Genomic DNA, 20161 nt, shown 5'->3' on the forward strand with positions numbered 1-20161 from the left:
AATTCTATGACAAACCAACTTTTAAAATAAAGTGCAATGAAAGTACGGCTATCATGCGGCCCACAACTAGGTATAAAACTAAGCCAGTGGTCGGCAAACTGTGGGACGCGGCCCAAATGTGGGCCGCACAGCCAACTATGCAAATCTCAGAATTGTCTCTCTGCTAAAACACTCCCGGTCGCTCTTGGCTTGCAATAACCTATCCACGAAAATTACAGCTGCTACTTTCGATTGTCGGTCCTTTTCTGACACCGACTGCATTCCATTACTTGTAGCCGCCAACTATTTTTTTGGCCAAAATCCAAAGTTGAAATTTTTTCTATGTCAAAATTTTGCGATATGAACCCCAGAAATGCCATTTTTTATTTTAACACGGCGATATTTTACCCTAAATTACGTCACTGGTTAGTTTTTGGCAAAATTCCACGCAAAATATATTTTGAGAAGAAAGTGGAATGTAATCTTGCCTTTGGTGTTCGGGTGAATGTAAATAGCTTAGAATCAGGCGGTGACGGTTTTAATTAATTTTTGATTGCAAATTGTTAATCCACAATTTTTGTTTAGTTAAATATGAGAACTGAGAGGGTAACTTTGTGTTATTCCTGCAAAGGTATAGAATTATTTTGACTGGTTTATATTTGTCTCTCAGCAAATCTAGTTTTTTACCCCTTAAGCAGTTAATCGGTAGAAATAAATTAAACAACATGAGCAATAAATAGGATTTAATTACCCCTTGAGCTTGCTAGAAGTTGCGCTGCAATTAGTTGCTCACAAGAGCGTTAACAGTGGTACCACGTGAAGGTTTGCATATATATATATATATATATATATATATATATATATATATATATAATAACCCCTGTGTTATTTATTGCAACTATCAGTTAAATATTAGAACGGAGCTGTGGGTTATTCATGTAGAGAAAAACAACTTTTATTTCTGATTAAATTAATCCACTCATCAAAGCTTTACTTGGTGAGCCTTTTTTTAACTTGCTTGTTGTTGCTTGATCCAAGCCTTATTACAATACAACCACTCAAGCGTACCATTTGATCGCTCAACCATGAAGCTTGATATTTTTCTGCGCCGCGAACGTTTTAAGTATTCTATGTCAGTGCAAGTGTGGTACTAGTTTAAACGAAGATCGAACTACCTTCTCACTACAGTTTCAGAAGTTGTTTTTGCCATTTAAACCTTATTCCGATAAATTTTGGCTTTATTGCGATGAATTTAGTTTTATTTCGACGGGTTTATTCCGAGAATTTAGATCTTATTCTAAAGCAGGTATTACTGTGTATATGACTTTATTATGTCGTTGGTCTTAATACTATGGTATTATAGATCTGCTTCATGTATTGTTGCTTTGTAGGTCTCATTGTGCGTTGCCGTTTGGTAATACTGATGTTTTGACTTCAGTTTTACCTTATTAGATAACTTTTAATTTTTAATTACTTGTTGTTCACAGCTTCCTAAAGTTTGTAGCAGCCCTTGTGTTCATTTAACTTGACGGAGTTGTTATTCACATGAAGTTTTTTTTAATATATTCTGCTTTGATCTTTTTGCCAAGCGGGCTGTTGGTAATTTCCTTTTTCTGACAGATCGTCTTTAAAAATAATAAAATTTTTGTCATAAAACCTTGAAAAAATTACATTTGAACGTTAAAACCTAATTAAGTTTTCTTATTTGACCTTTCTCATGACGTCATTTGGTATCGTCGATACCTTTTGTCAAAATATATCGGTTATCGGTATCGTAATATGACGTTTTAAAAATATATTTTTGAAATAAATGAGACTGTATTAAACAACATGCCTTTTATACCTGAAACTGTATTAGCTGATGTTTAAGTTTGTCTTTAAACTTGCTGACATTTCATGTGACACCCAGCAAACTTTACTCTGCATATATTTGGCGACTTAAAGTATAACATTCGTTAAACTTACAATGCTACTCACAATAATTAGCAGCTCACAATGATAAACATTAAACGAATTGATTGAAATCAGAAACCGACGAATTTGATCATAGTTGAAGTCAAAAACGTAAAATAAACACACTATGAAAATATATAAAGTTAAAAACTTGTCAAAAGTAAAATGCTAAAGATTATTTTGAAGAGATTAACAAAATGTTACTTTTCTGTGGGAAAAGTTGATAAACAAGATATAATTTGTAAGTGCAGGATCAATACTATTTACAAGAAATTTAGAAAGCGTTATGTCACTTTTTAATATTAGGGAGAGCGTCTCCTAAAGCAGTGGTTCCCAAACTGTGGTACGCGTACCACCGGTGGTACGTGAGAGGCTTTTAGGTGGTACGCGACTAACTTCAGCATACGTATAAATTTGCGAAAACTTTCAACTTTTAAAACTTTAAGATTGGGTAATTTGTAATGTTGCGTTTTGGTTACCTTTAATTTGAGGTTTCACACTTTTATGACGTAACACTTATCTTGTTCAAGATAATAAAACCCTAATTGTTAGCTGGTTTAGTATGCATGAACTGATAGCAGCATTATATTATTGTCGCTCGTATGCGTTGACCAGCTGTTTAATTTATGGCTTTTATGCCTTTTTGAAATAACGTTTGTTAAACTTTAATACAGCTACATGCTAATTTTCTTATCTATATGCTAAAATAGTTATAGTTTAAAATATTCTAGTCGGATGTTACTTAGGTGGTACATGAACACTGTACAAAGGCTCAAGATGATACGCGAGAAAAAAAGTTAGGGAAACACTGTCCTAAAGCATTCATTGACATTAGACCAGCTTTATTTGGATCTTTGTAATTCTTAATTTGCTTAAAAGCCTGTCGACGCCAATTGCCTTGAAACATATTTACCAAGTGGGAATAACACCCGGCCTCATTTACTTTTAGCGCCATATCTATAGCACTCATTACGTCATCTCTCTTCGGTATAGTAGGCCATTCTCCATCCATTCTGCGAGCGACTTCAAACTGCAGCAAAACGAACGCCTGGAATTGTGGATCTGTTGATTCAGGACAAGTCTGACTTGCTAAGAAACCTTTATATACAGCAGGGAAGTCGTCAACCAACGCCTGTTTCAAAAGGTAGTTCCATTTCGGAGCAGACCAGCCACCACCATCTTTGAACGATATCATCCCGTTGCCTGGCTGCCACTTTGTTGGATTTGCATCCAGTTTGAACAAAACCTCTTCGCTGCTTTTGAAGTTATAAACCTTGCCTTTGACGTAGTTGATTCTGTCCGACACGATTTCGATGAAGTCTTGTCTAAGAGTCGCTCCATTGTAGTCCTGCGTAAATGCAAAGATAAATTAGACGAGGCAAGCTTCAACTGGAATGTTACTTTCTTGTGGGTGAAAATAGAGCAACTTTCAAACCGAAACGCAAAACTATTATAGATGACGTCACCAAGTTACGCAATAAAATATTTACCCTCTAATAAACCTGGGATCTTGCTAAAACTTGGTTTTCATTGTAGGGATGGCACAAGCATTTGCGTGACGAGGAGATTGTTTTATTGGGGGTAAATTGTCAAATAAACAACATTATATTGTTTTATTGGAACGCCGTTCCGGTTTAATTTTACCTCTCAGCTATACCCACTAAGCTACAAAGTGAACAAGTGTGTTTCTAACTCGTGCTTTCAACGACCAATTCTTACCCAACTCAGATCCCAAGGAACGTTACTTGTAATATCATCAACAAAACAAATTCTTTTCTATTGAAACGGTATTTTTTTTAAAAACTTCACACAAAAATAATTGGAGGTGTGGAACCATCTGCTTATTTGAGTGGCGATTAAATTCATTTCACTTGTGGATTTTGTAATTGTTCAACTCACCAATTCGGCAGGAGGTTGAGACGCAGGAGAAGAATGCGCCGAACTTTCCATCCTTTTGAGTATTTTGTTGGATTATAAAACAAGTTGTCACTAGAGTTGGTATAACTTAAAAAAAACACTTTTTGTCTTTAAATCGTATGTTTTTTATTATTCCCGACATTTTATCGACGACGTTCCAACCGCTGATAAACTGTTTTCGATTTTTTTTACGTTTTTATATTTGTCCATATACCTTCGCCGGAAGTTTACTTTTTATAAATCTTGGTTACATTCGATTGGTAAATTACTATTCTTTGACTTTTCAAAGTTGAAAAAAGCTGCCTTCTATCGTAAACCCTCTGAAATCGCGGTTTGAAATGCCCATATTAATTTAGTATCGGACGAGTACCGATAGCACCCTAGTATCGGACGAGTTCCGATACCACCCTAGTATTCGATAACTGACATTCTGATACTAAATGTTGTCAATCGAGATGTTATAAAGCACTAATCGTTTCATTTCAATCAACCTTCATCTTAAGTAGCATCACGTTTCAGAAATTCGTCGCTCTACAGACACAGGCTCAGAGAAGAGCGAGTCGAGATACAACCAACATGTGGCCAGGTTCTGCCCTTTTAAACAATGCTGTGATGACGTTTTAAAGTAATAAGCATAGACGCCTGACAATTAAAATTCATCCATAAACCAAACGTCAATGGGTCAATTACTTACCACAGCTAATAAATAAACCTCATGATATTTTGACGTAACAATGGTGCGTTGGTGCTTCCATGTCACAATGCACAGCGCGATTGTTCCTGATGCTTGTGACGTTGCGATTTGTCACTGTTGCGTCACGTCCTAATCGGAATGGTGAAATGCTCCATGAGAGGACAAAATCAACTCTGTTGCAACGAAACTTCTTAGATTTTCTACAAGACAGCCAAACAAATAAACAAGAAAATCGGCATTTCTATAGCCAAGGGTTGCAAAGCCTGGCGTTGCCGGTAAATTATTATTGCACACTATGCTTAACTAAAACCAAAGTTATTGACAACAACTAAAAATTAAAAAACAGAAATGGTGTTGTACCTTCTTGTTTATCAAGCATTAGCGAAGCAGGTGCCGACAAGCAGAAACTTCCTGTAAATTTATCTGTAAAATCATGAAGGTACATCTCTTCATGTATTTCACACTAATCAACACGAGTCAATATCAATCTTTTGGTAAATCCTATTCGTTATAATACGACCTGAAATAACACCACTAAGATTTCAAGTTTCCTGGGCAATTATTTAAATGTACATCTGTTAATTTTCACGTTTTTGCAGGTTTAAACCTCTCAGTGCCACATAATATATTTTTACATGTTTTTTATCAAGAGGCAGTGTTGTAAACAAGTTATTTTGAAATAAGTCCCATTCAGGTATTTTGAAAAATAACTCAAGTCCAAGTCAAACTACTAACATTGGTAACTTCGTTTTTAATGTTTTTATTCATGATTAAAACGTTATAACAATGTCATTCAAAGTCTTTATAAGAATTTGTTTTAGGAATAAAGGTTAGGGTTCAAAATCAGTTTAGTTACATTTGCTTTCTATTTCCAGATCTCTTGTTTTTTATTTGTTTGGTTGTCTTGTAGAAAAGCTATGAAGTTTTGTTGCAACAGAGTTAATTTTGTCCTTACATAAAACATTTAACATTCTGATTACACATGACGCAACAATGACAAATCGCAACGTCACAAGCAACAGGAACAATCGCGTGGTGCATTGTGACGTCGAACCACCAACGCACTATTGTTACGTTAATACATCATGAGGTTTATTTATTAGCTGTGGTAAGTAATTGACCCATTGACGTTTGTTTCATGATTGAGTTTTAATTGTCAAACGTTTAAACTTATTGCTCATCAAAATAATGTAAACTTAACCGAACTTTACAACATTAACCATCACAAGGTTGTTGAATAATATCGTAACATACCCGTTTGTGTTTATAAACCTGGAATTTTTTCTTTTTAAAAAGTAATCAATGTTTTAGAGCATAATAGTTGGAGGTTGTAGTAAGAATATCGAAGCCTATACTGAAGTAGGTATAGCTTACCTCAGGGGTGGGCAACCCCTGGCACGCGTCTAGATGATTTTCAAGACACACCAAATGATTTAACGCGCACGTTATATAACCTTAAGAAAGTGCAATCATTACATCATTACCACATCATTAACATTATTAATACATCCCTAACACTAGCGCTAACTAAATGGTTGCACATTTCCAGTTTGTGTCACAAATTAGTGCCCTTACTGTTGATTTTAACATTATTTTTTGTAAGCGTTAAACTTGTTGTTTACGACTAACCGTTCCCATTACGTCGCAATACCCTAAAATTGGGGTGATGTTCGCTGTGTGAAAGCAGGGCATTCTACATTGAAAGTAAGCATGTGTATTTTTATGCGACTGAAAACCAAGCTAAAAACGACCTGAAAACAGCCAAAATATGTTCTAAAATAGCGGGCACATAATTTTCGTGACAGTTCGGTTTTTTTTTCAGCATGGTTAGGGCATCTTTACATAACTTAACTTAAGGTTTAATATGGCGGCTCATAAAATGCTTAAATTAGAGATCAGATTATTCGTAAATTAGATTTCAGATCACAGCATTAGGTAAAACTACCAGAGTTCGACGTGTGCGCATGCGCAGTACCAAAGTTCGAAACTGATAATGCAGATAACTTTAAATTGTTAAGGTGGAACAGCATATGATGGTGTATTTTCTACGACCCCTATGAGTGTCAATCTTATTTTTCCTACGTAAATCGGTAAGATACAGGCTGGAAAGTCTGAGCCGGATTCGGGGCTCAACGAAATCGCTCATTTGACCGGAGTCGGCCTAAGATTGTTTTTAACTCCGCAGCACTGATTGCTAGCGCAAAACCAAGCATAAAAAATGTTTGGCACGCCAGTTGTTGATATTTTGAATTTATTCATAAACTGGCAACCTGCTTACGAAAGGTTGCCGACCCCTGGCCTACCTACTGTTGGTATCAGTTGTTGAAAATGAATAAATATTTGTTCGAAACGTTTAAAATGCCTCCAACTTCTGTATGGGCTTTGATATTCTTACCAGTCAGAAATTTGAAGATGAAATACTCATTTAAAAACAGTTGCAAATCTAGTCATTGATTTAGTCGTTGAAACACTGATCAATTCTGTAAGAATGTGAACACAAAGGACTTTCTAAATAGCATTTTCTAAATTCACAAATATTACAAACCTCATGCGCAATAATATCGCAAAACGTTTAAGAGAATGTGTGTTTATTGACGTAAAGACGACCCACGATTTTTTATTTTCAAACAGAAAATGTTTAACTATTAGAATGGGTGAATGTGTTCGATTAAAAGCAATAACTCATCTAAAAATAACAAAAACGCAACATACACCAAAATATTTGACACAATGACTTTAGTCAATTCACATTGGTCAAAAGAGCTAATAATTTGTGATTCTTTATATCTGGGAAAAATACGATAGCAATCCCCTTTTCCTAACATTTTAAACTAGAAACGAAGAAAGATCAACGAAAAGCGTTTTATTTACAGCAGAGGTTCATCGATAAATCCAACAAAGGACCTGTTTGTTACGTCACTTCCACCACCATTGTCCCGAGAAAGCGACCAGAAGCAATGTTGCCATGACAACAATACTCGTAGTTAGTCGGCCTGTTATAAACAATAAGACAATAGTTACGTCATATGCAGGATTCTGTACCATAAATATAATTTATTTTCATATGTTACGTCACACTAGACCGGGGGTTCTTAAACCGGTTCAATGGCCCCAAGAAGAATATATTTTGGGGTCCATGAAAGGCAAAAATTAAAATCTTGGTAAATAATTTGAAAACATTTGTAAATCAGTTTTCAAACTATATTTCATTTTCACAAACTTTCCTGGGTGCGTCTTTTAAGCAGAGCGTGTAAGCGAATGATTACATTTCTGAAGCGTTGTTTAAACCCTTATTTAATCAAACCTCGCTTCAGCTGAGCCACAATTTGTACACTGACGACTTTACGTCAACGGATGACAAACATGTGGGTTCAGGCTGGGACAAGTCTACCCCGGAATGAACTAATTGTTGTCGGTTGTAAATTCAACTATGGCTGTATTCACGGTTGTATCAAATTACAATTTTCACTCAGAAAACCTTAGTGGACTCAAATTCTAACTTAAACTAGTTTGAGTTGGCTCATTACCAAGGCAAGTCAGCACAATAGTTCTTGTTTTTTTTATTTCCAAACGCCGTCTTTGTTTTATTGTATAGACCCGTGGTTCTTAACCTTCCTACCGGGATAAATTTTGCAGGTCCGTCAAAATGTTTGCTTTTTTCCAATTGGAAACTATCTTTTTTTACCAAATTAAACAGCGTAAATTAAAAAATTAAAATAAATCAAATTTTCAGTCACTTTTAGAAAACATTAAGCAAGTATTTTGCACAACCAATAAAATTTGCTTTTTTGAGCAACTTGAAATCCTTGTGACTTTCAAACAAAGTATTTTACGATTTCACAAAAGCGCCCTTTAAAGTCGTAATTCATTAACGATTGTTTGGCGTGCCTGTCCACAACTTGTACACAATGATCATTCGCGAATGTTGAATGAGCCAAACAAGCTCAATTCATGTTACAACTTGCCAAGTGTTTGTCTTGTCACTCCACAACAGTGGTTCCCAAACTTTTTTCGCCCGCTGCACACTAAAAATATATGAAGTATTTCGCGGCACACTTTTAACAGAACAACAATAGAGTCATTTTACAATCGCCCTGACAAACTATATGTAAATGTCTCAATGTGATTTATTTCTAATGGGTATAGTGCGTATTTAAGCCTAAAATGCTTGCGCGTGTGCCCATTTGTAATACAAATACTCTATGTTCCAAAATTACAAAAAGTTTCGCGGCACACTTGACAATTTCTCGAGGCACACAGTTTGGGAATCACTGCTCCACAAACATAAGCTTTGCTGTGATTTAATGCTTTTTTGTAAAACATAAAAATATTATTCGCCAATGATTGCACTTAACATGTCATATTTAATTTTTAGCTTTTGAAATAAATGAATGTATTTGAAAGACTATAAAATACCATAATAAAAATGACATTTTGTTCCTTTTTTATTCATGGGCCGGCAAACCAACAGGGTACGATATCAAATTCATGTTGTATGCACTTTAACGTTTTGCGGCCGCTGTTAAATCTACAGTAAGTGTTATCATCGACTGCGTTTTTTTTTAAACAATGTTGTTACGCAACAAGAGCGGATTCAGGAATATTCTGAACTTTAAAAGTTTCTCGAGCGTTAAAACCCGATTTTCCTGAAATCAAACTTGCACAACAAATATTGATAAAGTTAAATGAAATTAAACACATTCGTTTTGCCAAATGGCGGTTCAAATGTAAAGCATATAGTTGTGTTTTAGAGGCATTCTGTGTATGTTTATTTTAATATGTTAAAGATGTCATTTTGTTACCTTGTTTTTTTCAAGATGTCGGTACTTATTTTTAAGATATTATTACAAATGAATAAGTATATATTTATTCATTTACAATAACAAAACTTTTTGTAAAATGTGCCAAAATCAGAAATGATTGCAGGTTACTTTAAACTGTCGGTCCTTTTCTGACCTCGAATGCATTTTATTATTTGTGGCCGCCAAAGATTGTTTTGCCGAAATCCTACGCTAAAATTGTTCCAACGCCATTATTTTGCGATATTAGTCCAGAAATGCCATTTTTTTATGTTAACACGGCAATATTTCACGAACCATGTCACTGGTGGGATTTTGGCAAAATTCCACTAAAACGAATTGCATTACTAGGATTTAATGAGTCCCTGGTTATTTATAGCAACTTACTGTTAAATATGGCACGGGAGCTGTGGGTTATTCATGCAGAGGAAAATATTCTTGATTTCTGGTTGAATTAATCCACTTAGCAAAGCTTAATAATTTGGTATATTTTTGCCTTGCGTGTTGCCATCCGACCCAAGCTTTAATACAATGCAACCACTCAAGCGTGCCATTTGATCGCTCAACCATGAAGCTTGATATTTTTGTGCGCCGCGAACGTTTGTAAGTATTCTATGTCAGGGCAAGTGTGGTACTAGTTGAACGAAGATCTAACCACCTTTTTAATACATTTTCAGAAGTTGTTTTGGCCATTTAAACCTTATTTCGATAAATTTTGGCTTTATTCCGATAAATTTTGCCCTTATTGCGATGAATTTAGTTTTATTTCGACGGGTTTATTCAGAGAATTTAGAGCTTATTCTAAAGCAGGTATTACTGTGTATATGACTTTATTATGTCGTTGGTCTTAATACTATGGTATTGTAGATCTGCTTCATGTATTGTTGCTTTGTAGGTCTCATTGTTCGTTGCCGTTTGGTAATACTGACGTTTTGACTTCAGTTTTACCTTATTAGATAACTTTTAATTTTTGATTACTTGTTGTTCACAACTTCCTAAAGTTTGTAGCAGCCCTTGTGTTCATTTAACTTGACGGAGTTGTTATTCACATGAAGTTTTTTTTAATATATTCTGCTTTGATCTTTTTACCAAGCGGGCTGTTGGCAATTTCCTTTTCCTGACAGTTCGTCTTTAAAAATATCAAAATTTTTGTCATAAAACCTTGAAAAACCGTTAAGACTTTAAACTTCATAAAGTTTGCTTTTTTGACCTTTCTCATGACGTCATTTGGTATTGTACCGCTTCCCGATATTTTTTGTCAAAATATATCGGTTATCGGTATCGTAATATGACGATTAAAAAATATATTTTTTTAAATAATGAAACTATATTAAACAACATGCCTTTTATACCTGAAACTGTATTAGCTGATGTTTAAGTTTGTCTCTAAACTTGCTGACATTTCATGTGACACCCAGAAAAACTTTACTCTGCACATATTTGGCGACTTAAAGAATAACATTCGTTTTTACAATGATTAGGAATTCACAGTAATAAACAGACGAATTTGATCATAGTAAAAGCCAAAAACATCAAATAAACACACTATGAAAATGAGCTGAAACACTTAATTCATTCGAATCTGTTTTAATAAATAAACAGTCTTAAGATCACTATGGAAATAAGTAAAGTTAAAAACTTAAAAATAAAATGCCAAAGATTTTTTGAAGAGATTATCAGAGTTTTACTTTGTAGAACAAGATAATAAACAAGATATAATTTGTAAGTGCAGGATTACTATTTACAATAAATTTAGAAAGCGTTATGTTACTTTTTAATATTAGGGAGAGCGTCTCCTAAAGCCTTCATTGACATTAGACCAGCTTTATTTGGATCTTTGTAATTCTCAATTTGCTTAAAAGCCTCTAGACGCTCATCGCCTTGAAACATATTTACCAAGAGGGAATAACACCTGGCCTCATTTATTTTTAGCGCCATATCTATAGCACTTATTACGTTTTCTCTACTTGGTTTTTTATATTCTTTGCCCATTCTGCGAGCACTTTCAAACTGAAGCAAAACGAAAGCCTGGAATTGTGGATGGGTTGAGTCAGGACAAGTCTGACTTGCTAAGAAACCTTTATATGCAGCAGGGAAGTCGTCAACCAACGCCTGTTTCAAAAGGTAGTTCCATCTCGGAGCAGACCAGCCACCACCATCTTTGAACGATATCATCCCGTTGCCTGGCTGCCACTTTTTTGGGTCTGGCTCCAGTTTGAACAAAACGTCTTCGTTGCACTTGAAGTTATAAACCTTGCCTTTGACGTAGTTTTTTTGTTCAGACACGATTTTGACGAAGTCTTGTCTAAGAGTCGCTCCATTGTAGTCCTGCGTAAATGCAAAGGTAAATTAGACGAGGCAAGCTTCAACTGGAATGTTACTTTCTTGTGGGTGAAAATAGAGCAACTTTTACACCGAAACGCAAAACTATTATAGATGACGTCACCAAGTTACGCAATAAAATATTTACCCTCTAATAAACCTGGGATCTTGCTAAAACTTGGTTTTTATTGTAGGAGATGGCACAAGCATTTGCGTGACGAGGAGATTGTTTTATTGGGGGTAAATTGTCAAATAAACAACATTATATTGTTTTACTGGAACGCCGTTCAGGTTTAGTTTTACCTCTCAGCTATACCCACTAAGCTACAAAGTGGACAAGTGTGTTTTTAACTCGTGAAAGTTTCCTTTTAAAAGTTTGAAATGATTTGAAGATTAAGTTTCTACTTAAGACATGGCGAAGCATCGGTTTATGTGCTTAATGTACTACATTTTGTAATTATTGTTTTATAAAAAAATGTTATTGTGATTTTTTTTTCAATGAACTTGTGATTAGAAGTGATAAAGTAGAATATTCTCACCCAACTCACATTCCAAGGAACGTTACTTGAAATATCATCAACCAAACAAATTATTTTCTATTGAAACGGTATTTTTTTTAAAAAACTTCACACAAAAATATTTGGAGGTGCGGAACCATCTGCTTATTTGAGTGGCGATTAAATCAATTGTATCTGTGGGATTTATTTTGTAGTTGTTCAACTCACCAATTCGGCAGCTGCTGGTTCCATCCCTTTGGCGTATTTTGTTGGATTATAAAACACGTTATCACTAGAGTTGGTATAGCTTAAAAAAAACACTTTTTGTCTTTAAATCGTTATGATTTTTACTATTCCTGACATTTTATCGACGACATTTCAGCCGCTGCTAAACTGTTTTCCTTTTTTTTACGTTGGTATATTTGTCCAGACCTTTGCCGAAAGTAGACAAATAATGAACTCAATCGACGTGCGAAATAATAAAGTTATTAAGCCAAAGTTTGCTTTTTAGAAATCTTGGTTACATTTGGTTGGTTACTTACTGTTTTTTGCTTTTTCAAAGTTGAAAAAAGCTGCCTTCTATCGTAAACCCTCTGAAATCGCGGTTTGAAATACCCATATTAATTTAGTATCGGAAGAGTACCGATACCAACCTAGTATCGGACGAGTATCGATACAACCCTAGTATCGGACGAGTACCGATACCAACCTAGTATCGGACGAGCACCGATACCAACCTAGTATCGGACGAGTACTGATACCACCCTAGTATTCGATAACTGACATTCTGATACTAAATGTAGTCAATCGAGATGTCATAAAGCACTAATCGTTTCATTTCAATCAACCTTCCACTAAAGTAGCATCACGTTTCAGAAAACCGTCGCTCTACCGACACAGGCTCAGAGAAGAGCGAGTCGAGATACAACCAACATGTGGCCAGGTTCTGCCCTTTTAAACAATGCTGCGATAACGTTTTAAAGTAATAAGCATAGACGCCTGACAATTAAAATTCATCCATGAACCAAACGTCAATGGATTAATTACTTAACACAGCTAATAAATAAACCGCATGATATTGACAAATCGCAACGTCACAGAGTTGATTTTGTCCTCTCATGAAGCATTTCACCATTCCGATAAACACATGACGCACCAATGACAAATCGCAACGTCACAAGCAACAGGAACAATCGCGCGGTGCATTGTGACGTTGAACCACCAACGCACTATTGTTACGTTAATATATCATGAGGTTTATTTATTAGCTGTGGTAAGTAATTGACCCATAGACGTTTGTTTCATGATTGAGTTTTAATTGTCAAACGTTTAAACTTATTGCTCATCAAAATAATGTAAACTTAACCGAACTTTACAACATTAACCATCACAAGGTTGTTGAATAATATCGTAACATACCCGTTTGTGTTTTTAAACCTGGAATTTTTTCTTTTTAGAAAGTTGTCAATGTTTTACAGCATAATAGTTGGAGGTTGTAGTAAGAATATCGAAGCCTATACAGAAGTAGGCATAGCCTACCTCAGGGGTGGGCAACCCCTGGCACGCGTCTAGATGATTTTAAAGACACACCAAATGATTTAACGCGCACGTTATATAACCTTAAGAAAGTGCAATCATTACATCACTATTGCTTCAATAACATTATTAATACATCCCTAACACTAGCGCTAACTAAATGGTTGCACATTTCCAGTTTGTGTCACAAATTAGTGCCCTTACTGTTGTGTTTAACATTATATTTTGTAAGCGCTTAACTTGTTGTTTACGACTAACCGTTCCTATTACGTCACAATACCCTAAAATTGGGGTGATGTTCGCTGTGTGAAAGCAGGGCATTCTACATTGAAATTAAGCACGTGTGTTTTTATGCGACTGAAAAGCAAGCTAAAAGCGACCTGAAAACAGCCAAAGTATGTTCTAAAATAGCGGGCACATGATTTTCGTGACAGTTCGTTTTTTTTCAGCATGGTTAGGGCATCTTTACAGAATCTAACTTTAGGTTTAATATGGCTGCTCATAAGATGCTTAAATTAGAGATCAGATTATTCGTAAATTAGATTTCAGATCACAGCAGGGATGGAGAGTCGGACTCGGGACTCGAGTAAGACCAGGTAAAACTACCAGAGTTCGACGTGTGCGCATGCGCAGTACCAAAGTTCGAAACTGATAATGCAGATAGCTTTAAATTGTTAAGGTGGAACAGCATATGATGGTGTATTTTCTATGACCCCTATGAGTGTCAATCTTATTTTTCCTACGTAAATCGGTAAGATACAGGCTGGAAAGTCTGAGCCGGATTCGGGGCTCAACGAAATCGCTCATTTGACCGGAGTCGGCCTAAGATTGTTTTTAACTCCGCAGCACTGATTGCTAGCGCAAAACCAAGCATAAAAAATGTTTGGCACGCCAGTTGTTGATATTTTGAATTTATTCATAAACTGGCAACCTGCTTACGAAAGGTTGCCGACCCCTGGCCTACCTACTGTTGGTATCAGATGTTGCAAATAAATAAAGATTTGTTCGAAACGTTCAAAATGCAACCTACTTCTGTATGGGCTTTGATATTCTTACCAGTCAGAAATTTGAAGATGAAATACTCATTTAAAAACACTTGCAAATCTAGTCATTGATTTAGTCGTTGAAACACTGATCAATTCTGCAAGAATGTGAACACAAAGGACTTTCTAAATAGCATTTTCTAAATTCACAAATATTACAAACCTCATGCGCAATAATATCGCAAAACGTTTAAGAGAATGTGTGTTTATTGACGTAAAGACGACCCACGATTTTTTATTTTCAAACAGAAAGTGTTTAACTATTAGAATGGGTAAATGTGTTCGATTAAAAGCAATAACTCATCTAAAAATAACAAAAACGCAACATACACCAAAATATTTGACACAATGACTTTAGTCAAGTCACATTGGTCAAAAGAGCTAATTATTTGTGATTCTTTATATCTGGGAAAAATACGATAGCAATCCCCTTTTCCTAACATTTTAAACTAGAAACGAAGAAAGATCAACGAAAAGCGTTTTATTTACAGCAGAGGTTCATCGATAAATCCAACAAAGGACCTGTTTGTTACGTCACTTCCACCACCATTGTCCCGAGAAAGCGACCAGAAGCAATGTTGCCATGACAACAATACTCGTAGTTAGTCGGCCTGTTATAAACAATAAGACAATAGTTACGTCATATGCAGGATTCTGTACCATAAATATAATTTATTTTCATATGTTACGTCACACTAGACCGGGGGTTCTTAAACCGGTTCAATGGTCCCAAGAAGAATATATTTTGGGGTCCATGAAAGGCAAAAATTAAAATCTTGGTAAATAATTTGAAAACATTTTTAAATCAGTTTTCAAACCATAGTTGATTGTCACAAACTTTCCTGGGTGCGTCTTTTAAGCAAAGCGTGTAAGCGAATGATTACATTTCTGAAGCGTTGTTTAAACCCTTATTTAATCAAACCTCGCTTCAGCTGAGCCACTATTTGTACACTGACGACTTTACGTCAACGGATGACAAACATGTGGGTTCAGGTTGGGGCAAGTCTACCCCGGAATGAACTAATTGTTGTCGGTTGTAAATTCGACTATGGCTGTATTCACGGTTGTGTCAAATTACAATTTTCACTCAGAAAACCTTAGTGGACTCAAATTCTAACTTAAACTAGTTTGAGTTGGCTCATTACCAAGGCAAGTCAGCACAATAGTTCTTGTTTTTTTTATTTCCAAACGCCGTCTTTGTTTTATTGTATAGACCCGTGGTTTTTAACCTTCCTACCGGGATAAATTTTGCAGGTCCGTCAAAATGTTTGCTTTTTTCCAATTGGAAACTATCTTTTTTTACCAAATTAAACAGCGTAAATTAAAAAATTAAAATAAATCAAATTTTCAGTCACTTTTAGAAAACATTAAGCAAGTATTTTGCACAACCAATAAAATTTGCTTTTTTGAGCAACTTGAAATCCTTGTGACTTTCAAACAAAGTATTTTACGATTTCACAAAAGCGCCCTTTAAAGTCGTAATTCATTAACGATTGTTTGGCGTGCCGATCCACAACTTGTACACAATGATCATTCGCGAATGTTGAATGAGCCAAACAAGCTCAATAAATGTTACAACTTGCCAAGTGTTTGTCTTGTCACTCCACAACAGTGGTTCCCAAACTTTTTTCGCCCGCTGCACACTAAAAATATATGAAGTATTTCGCGGCACACTTTTAACAGAACAACAATAGAGTCATTTTACAATCGCCCTGACAAACTATATGTAAATGTCTCAATGTGATTTATTTCTAATGGGTATAGTGCGTATTTAAGCCTAAAATGCTTGCGCGTATGCCTATTTGTAATACAAATACTCTATTTTCCAAAATTAAAAAAAGTTTCGCGGCACACTTGACAATTTCTCGAAGCCCACAGTTTGGGAATCACTGCTCCACAAACATAAGCTTTGCTGTGATTTAATGCTTTTTTGTAAAACATAAAAATATTATTCGCCAATGATTGCACTTAACATGTCATATTTAATTTTTAGCTTTTGAAATAAATGAATGTATTTGAAAGACTATAAAATACCATAATAAAAATGACATTTTGTTCCTTTTTTATTCATGGGCCGGCAAACCAACAGGGTACGATATCAAATTCATGTTATATGCACTTTAACGATTTGCGGCCGCTGTTAAATCTACAGTAAGTGTTATCATCGACTGCGGTTTTTTTTAAACAATGTTGTTACGCAACAAGAGCGGATTCAGGAATGGTGTCCTCCCAAACTGTTTGTTTGCATTTCAACTTGTTGAGTAAGCAATATCATCTCTGAGAAATACTTGGGCTTACTTCACACTTTGCCGATGTATTTTACGAGGCAACGTTTATATTTTCGAAAGCAGGTATTGCAAAATAATTAATTTAGCAATATTTCAAAAACCAGAGCAAATTTGGACAAAGCCCATTTTTCCGGATCACCATGTACCCCCTTAAACTGGATTAAATTTGCCTTGTTGAGTTAACCTTAAGTCAAATCGCTGAGGTTTTACATGCAAATAGATTTTACATCGAATTAGTTGGATGGTCAGAGGGAAGGAAGTCGATAAATAACCAAAAAGTTGGCTAAATGCAATTTATTTTCGCTTGGCGCGATTCTCGATTATGTTCAAAGTATTCCGCGGTCCATTTGGTAATGGAACCCGATGGGATTCTGCTCATTGTACCCTGGAAAATAAAAGTTGACTAATTTATACAAATGCATTTTCACGCTGTGACGGAGTGTTTTACGTAATTTTAATATATACGTAATCACGTTTTGACGTAAAGTGTGACGTATGGTTATAAATTTGTGACGTCATTCCGAATAATTCTTTCGTGAAGAATTTTCCGTTTTCTTGTGTAGTTGTTTTGTTAGAAAGCTACGAATACGTTTACATGACTTTCGTTGCAACAAAAGTTGATTTTGTCCTCGCATGATGCATTTCACCATTTCCATTAAAATCATAAATCTTTTGTCTGCTCCTCTGTTGTTATCTCAGGTTATTGTCACGAAATATGCTCGCAATGTTGCGTTGAGCTGAATAATGTAATATATATACAAGTGTTTTATAAATACAAAACTTTTTCACATTCTTAGCCATATTACAGACTTTTGTTTATCAACGATCGCCACCCAATCATTTCATTTTTATGAAACAGCGAATTATGTCGCAAAATGATTGATTTACTTGGGTGTGGCGGTTCACGGTTTAATGGCGATAAAAGAAGTTCAATTTCTCTAAATATTCTGAACTTTAAAAGTTTCTCGAGCGTTAAAACCCGATTTTCCTGAAATCAAACTTGCACAACAAATATTGATAAAGTTAAATGAAATTAAACACATTCGTTTTGCCAAATCGCGGTTCAAATGTAAAGCATATAGTTGTGTTTTAGAGGCATTCTGTGTATGTTTATTTTAATATGTTAAAGATGTCATTTTGTTACCTTGTTTTTTTCAAGATGTCGGTACTTATTTTTAAGATATTATTACAAATGAATAAGTATATATTTATTCATTTACAATAACAAAACTTTTTGTAAAATGTGCCAAAATCAGAAATGATTGCAGGTTACTTTAAACTGTCTGTCCTTTTCTGACCTCGAATGCATTTTATTATTTGTGGCCGCCAAAGATTGTTTTGCCGAAATCCTACGCTAAAATTGTTCCAACGCCATTATTTTGCGATATTAGTCCAGAAATGCCATTTTTTTATGTTAACACGGCAATATTTCACCTCGAACCATGTCACTGGTGGGATTTTGGCAAAATTCCACTAAAACGAATTGCATTACTAGGATTTAATGAGTCCCTGGTTATTTATAGCAACTTACTGTTAAATATGGCACGGGGGCTGTGGGTTATTCATGCAGAGGAAAATATTCTTGATTTCTGGTTGAATTTATCCATTTAGCAAAGCTTAATAATTTGGTATATTTTTGCCTTGCGTGTTGCCATCCGACCCAAGCTTTAATACAATGCAACCACTCAAGCGTGCCATTTGATCGCTCAACCATGAAGCTTGATATTTTTGTGCGCCGCGAACGTTTGTAAGTATTCTATGTCAGTGCAAGTGTGGTACTAGTTGAACGAAGATCTAACCACCTTCTTAATACATTTTCAGAAGTTGTTTTTGCCATTTAAACCTTATTCCGATAAATTTTGGCCTTATTGCGATGAATTTAGTTTTATTTCGACGGGTTTATTCAGAGAATTTAGAGCTTATTCTGAAGCAGATATTACTGCGTATATGACTTTATTATGTCGTTGGTCTTAATACTATGGTATTGTAGATCTGCTTCATGTATTGTTGCTTTGTAGGTCTTATTGTGCGTTGCCGTTTGGTAATATTGATGTTTTGACGTCAGTTTTACCTTATTAGATAACTTTTAATTTTTGATTACTTGTTGTTCACAACTTCCTAAAGTTTGTAGCAACATTTGTGTTCATTTAACTTGACGGAGTTTTTGTTCACATGAAGTTTTTTTTAATATATTCTGCTTTGATCTTTTTTCCAAACGGGCTGTTGGTAATTTCCTTTTCCTGGCAGTTCGTCTTTAAAAATATTAAAATTTTTGTCATAAAACCTTGCTGATGCCACCCTAGTATCGGACGAGCACCGATACCAACCTAGTATCGGACGAGCACCGATACCAACCTAGTATCGGACGAGTACTGATGCCAACCTAGTATCGGACGAGCACCGATACCAACCTAGTATCGGACGAGCACCGATACCAACCTAGTATCGGACGAGCACCGATACCAACCTAGTATCGGACGAGTACTGATGCCACCCTAGTATTCGATAACTGACGTTCTGATGCTAAATGTTGTCAATCGAGATGTTATAAAGCACTAATCGTTTCCTTTCAATCAACCTTCAACTTAAGTAGCATCACGTTTCAGAAAACCGTCGCTCTACAGACACAGGCTCAGAGAAGAGCGAGTCGAGATACAACCAACATGTGGCCAGGTTCTGCCCTTTTAAACAATGCTGTGATGACGTTTTAAAGTAATAAGCATAGACGCCTGACAATTAAAATTCATCCATGGCCCAAACGTCAATTCGATATTCTTACTACAACCTCCAACTATTATGCTCTAAAACATTGACTACTTTTTAAAAAGAAAAAATTCCAGGTTTAAAAATACAAACGGGTATGTTACGATATTATTCAACAACCTTGTGATGGTTAATGTTGTAAAGTTCGGTTAAGTTTACATTATTTTGATGAGCAATAAGTTTAAACGTTTGACAATTAAAACTCCATCATGAAACAAACGTCAATGGGTCAATTACTTAACACTGCTAATAAATAAACCTCATGATATTTTGACATAACAATGGTGCGTTGGTGGTTCAACGTCACAATGCACCGCGCGATTGTTCCTGTTGCTTGTGACGTTGCGATTTGTCATTGCTGCGCCATGTC

General features: G+C 35.4%; 2 protein-coding genes across 2 annotated transcripts; both read right to left on the reverse strand.

Moving 5' to 3' along the window:
* Positions 1-1889: 1889 nt before the first annotated feature.
* LOC146165692 (uncharacterized) lies at positions 1890-4301 on the reverse strand. Its single transcript, XM_083381445.1, has 2 exons — positions 3832-4301; positions 1890-3280 (listed from the first exon to the last, which is right to left on the reverse strand). The coding sequence occupies exons 1-2, from the start codon at positions 3880-3882 to the stop codon at positions 2705-2707; spliced, it is 627 nt and encodes a 208-aa protein (XP_083237571.1). The 5' UTR covers positions 3883-4301; the 3' UTR covers positions 1890-2704.
* Positions 4302-10789: 6488 nt separating this feature from the next.
* LOC146165693 (uncharacterized) lies at positions 10790-12491 on the reverse strand. Its single transcript, XM_083382693.1, has 2 exons — positions 12390-12491; positions 10790-11670 (listed from the first exon to the last, which is right to left on the reverse strand). The coding sequence occupies exons 1-2, from the start codon at positions 12411-12413 to the stop codon at positions 11110-11112; spliced, it is 585 nt and encodes a 194-aa protein (XP_083238819.1). The 5' UTR covers positions 12414-12491; the 3' UTR covers positions 10790-11109.
* Between the last annotated feature and the right edge of the window lie 7670 nt (positions 12492-20161).

This window comes from Ascidiella aspersa, chromosome 2 (genome assembly GCF_963924565.1).
Source record: "Ascidiella aspersa chromosome 2, kaAscAspe10.2, whole genome shotgun sequence".
Lineage (NCBI taxonomy): Eukaryota > Metazoa > Chordata > Ascidiacea > Phlebobranchia > Ascidiidae > Ascidiella > Ascidiella aspersa.

Excerpts from the sequence above, each read along its gene's own strand:
- LOC146165693 (XM_083382693.1), bottom strand. The coding sequence starts at position 12,413 with ATGGAACCAGCAGCTGCCGAATTG. Across the intron at positions 11,671-12,389 it reads AACCAGCAGCTGCCGAATTG|GACTACAATGGAGCGACTCT; the intron begins GTGAGTTGAACA and ends GCATTTACGCAG.
- LOC146165692 (XM_083381445.1), bottom strand. The coding sequence starts at position 3,882 with ATGGAAAGTTCGGCGCATTCTTCTCCTGCGTCTCAACCTCCTGCCGAA. Across the intron at positions 3,281-3,831 it reads CTCAACCTCCTGCCGAATTG|GACTACAATGGAGCGACTCT; the intron begins GTGAGTTGAACA and ends GCATTTACGCAG.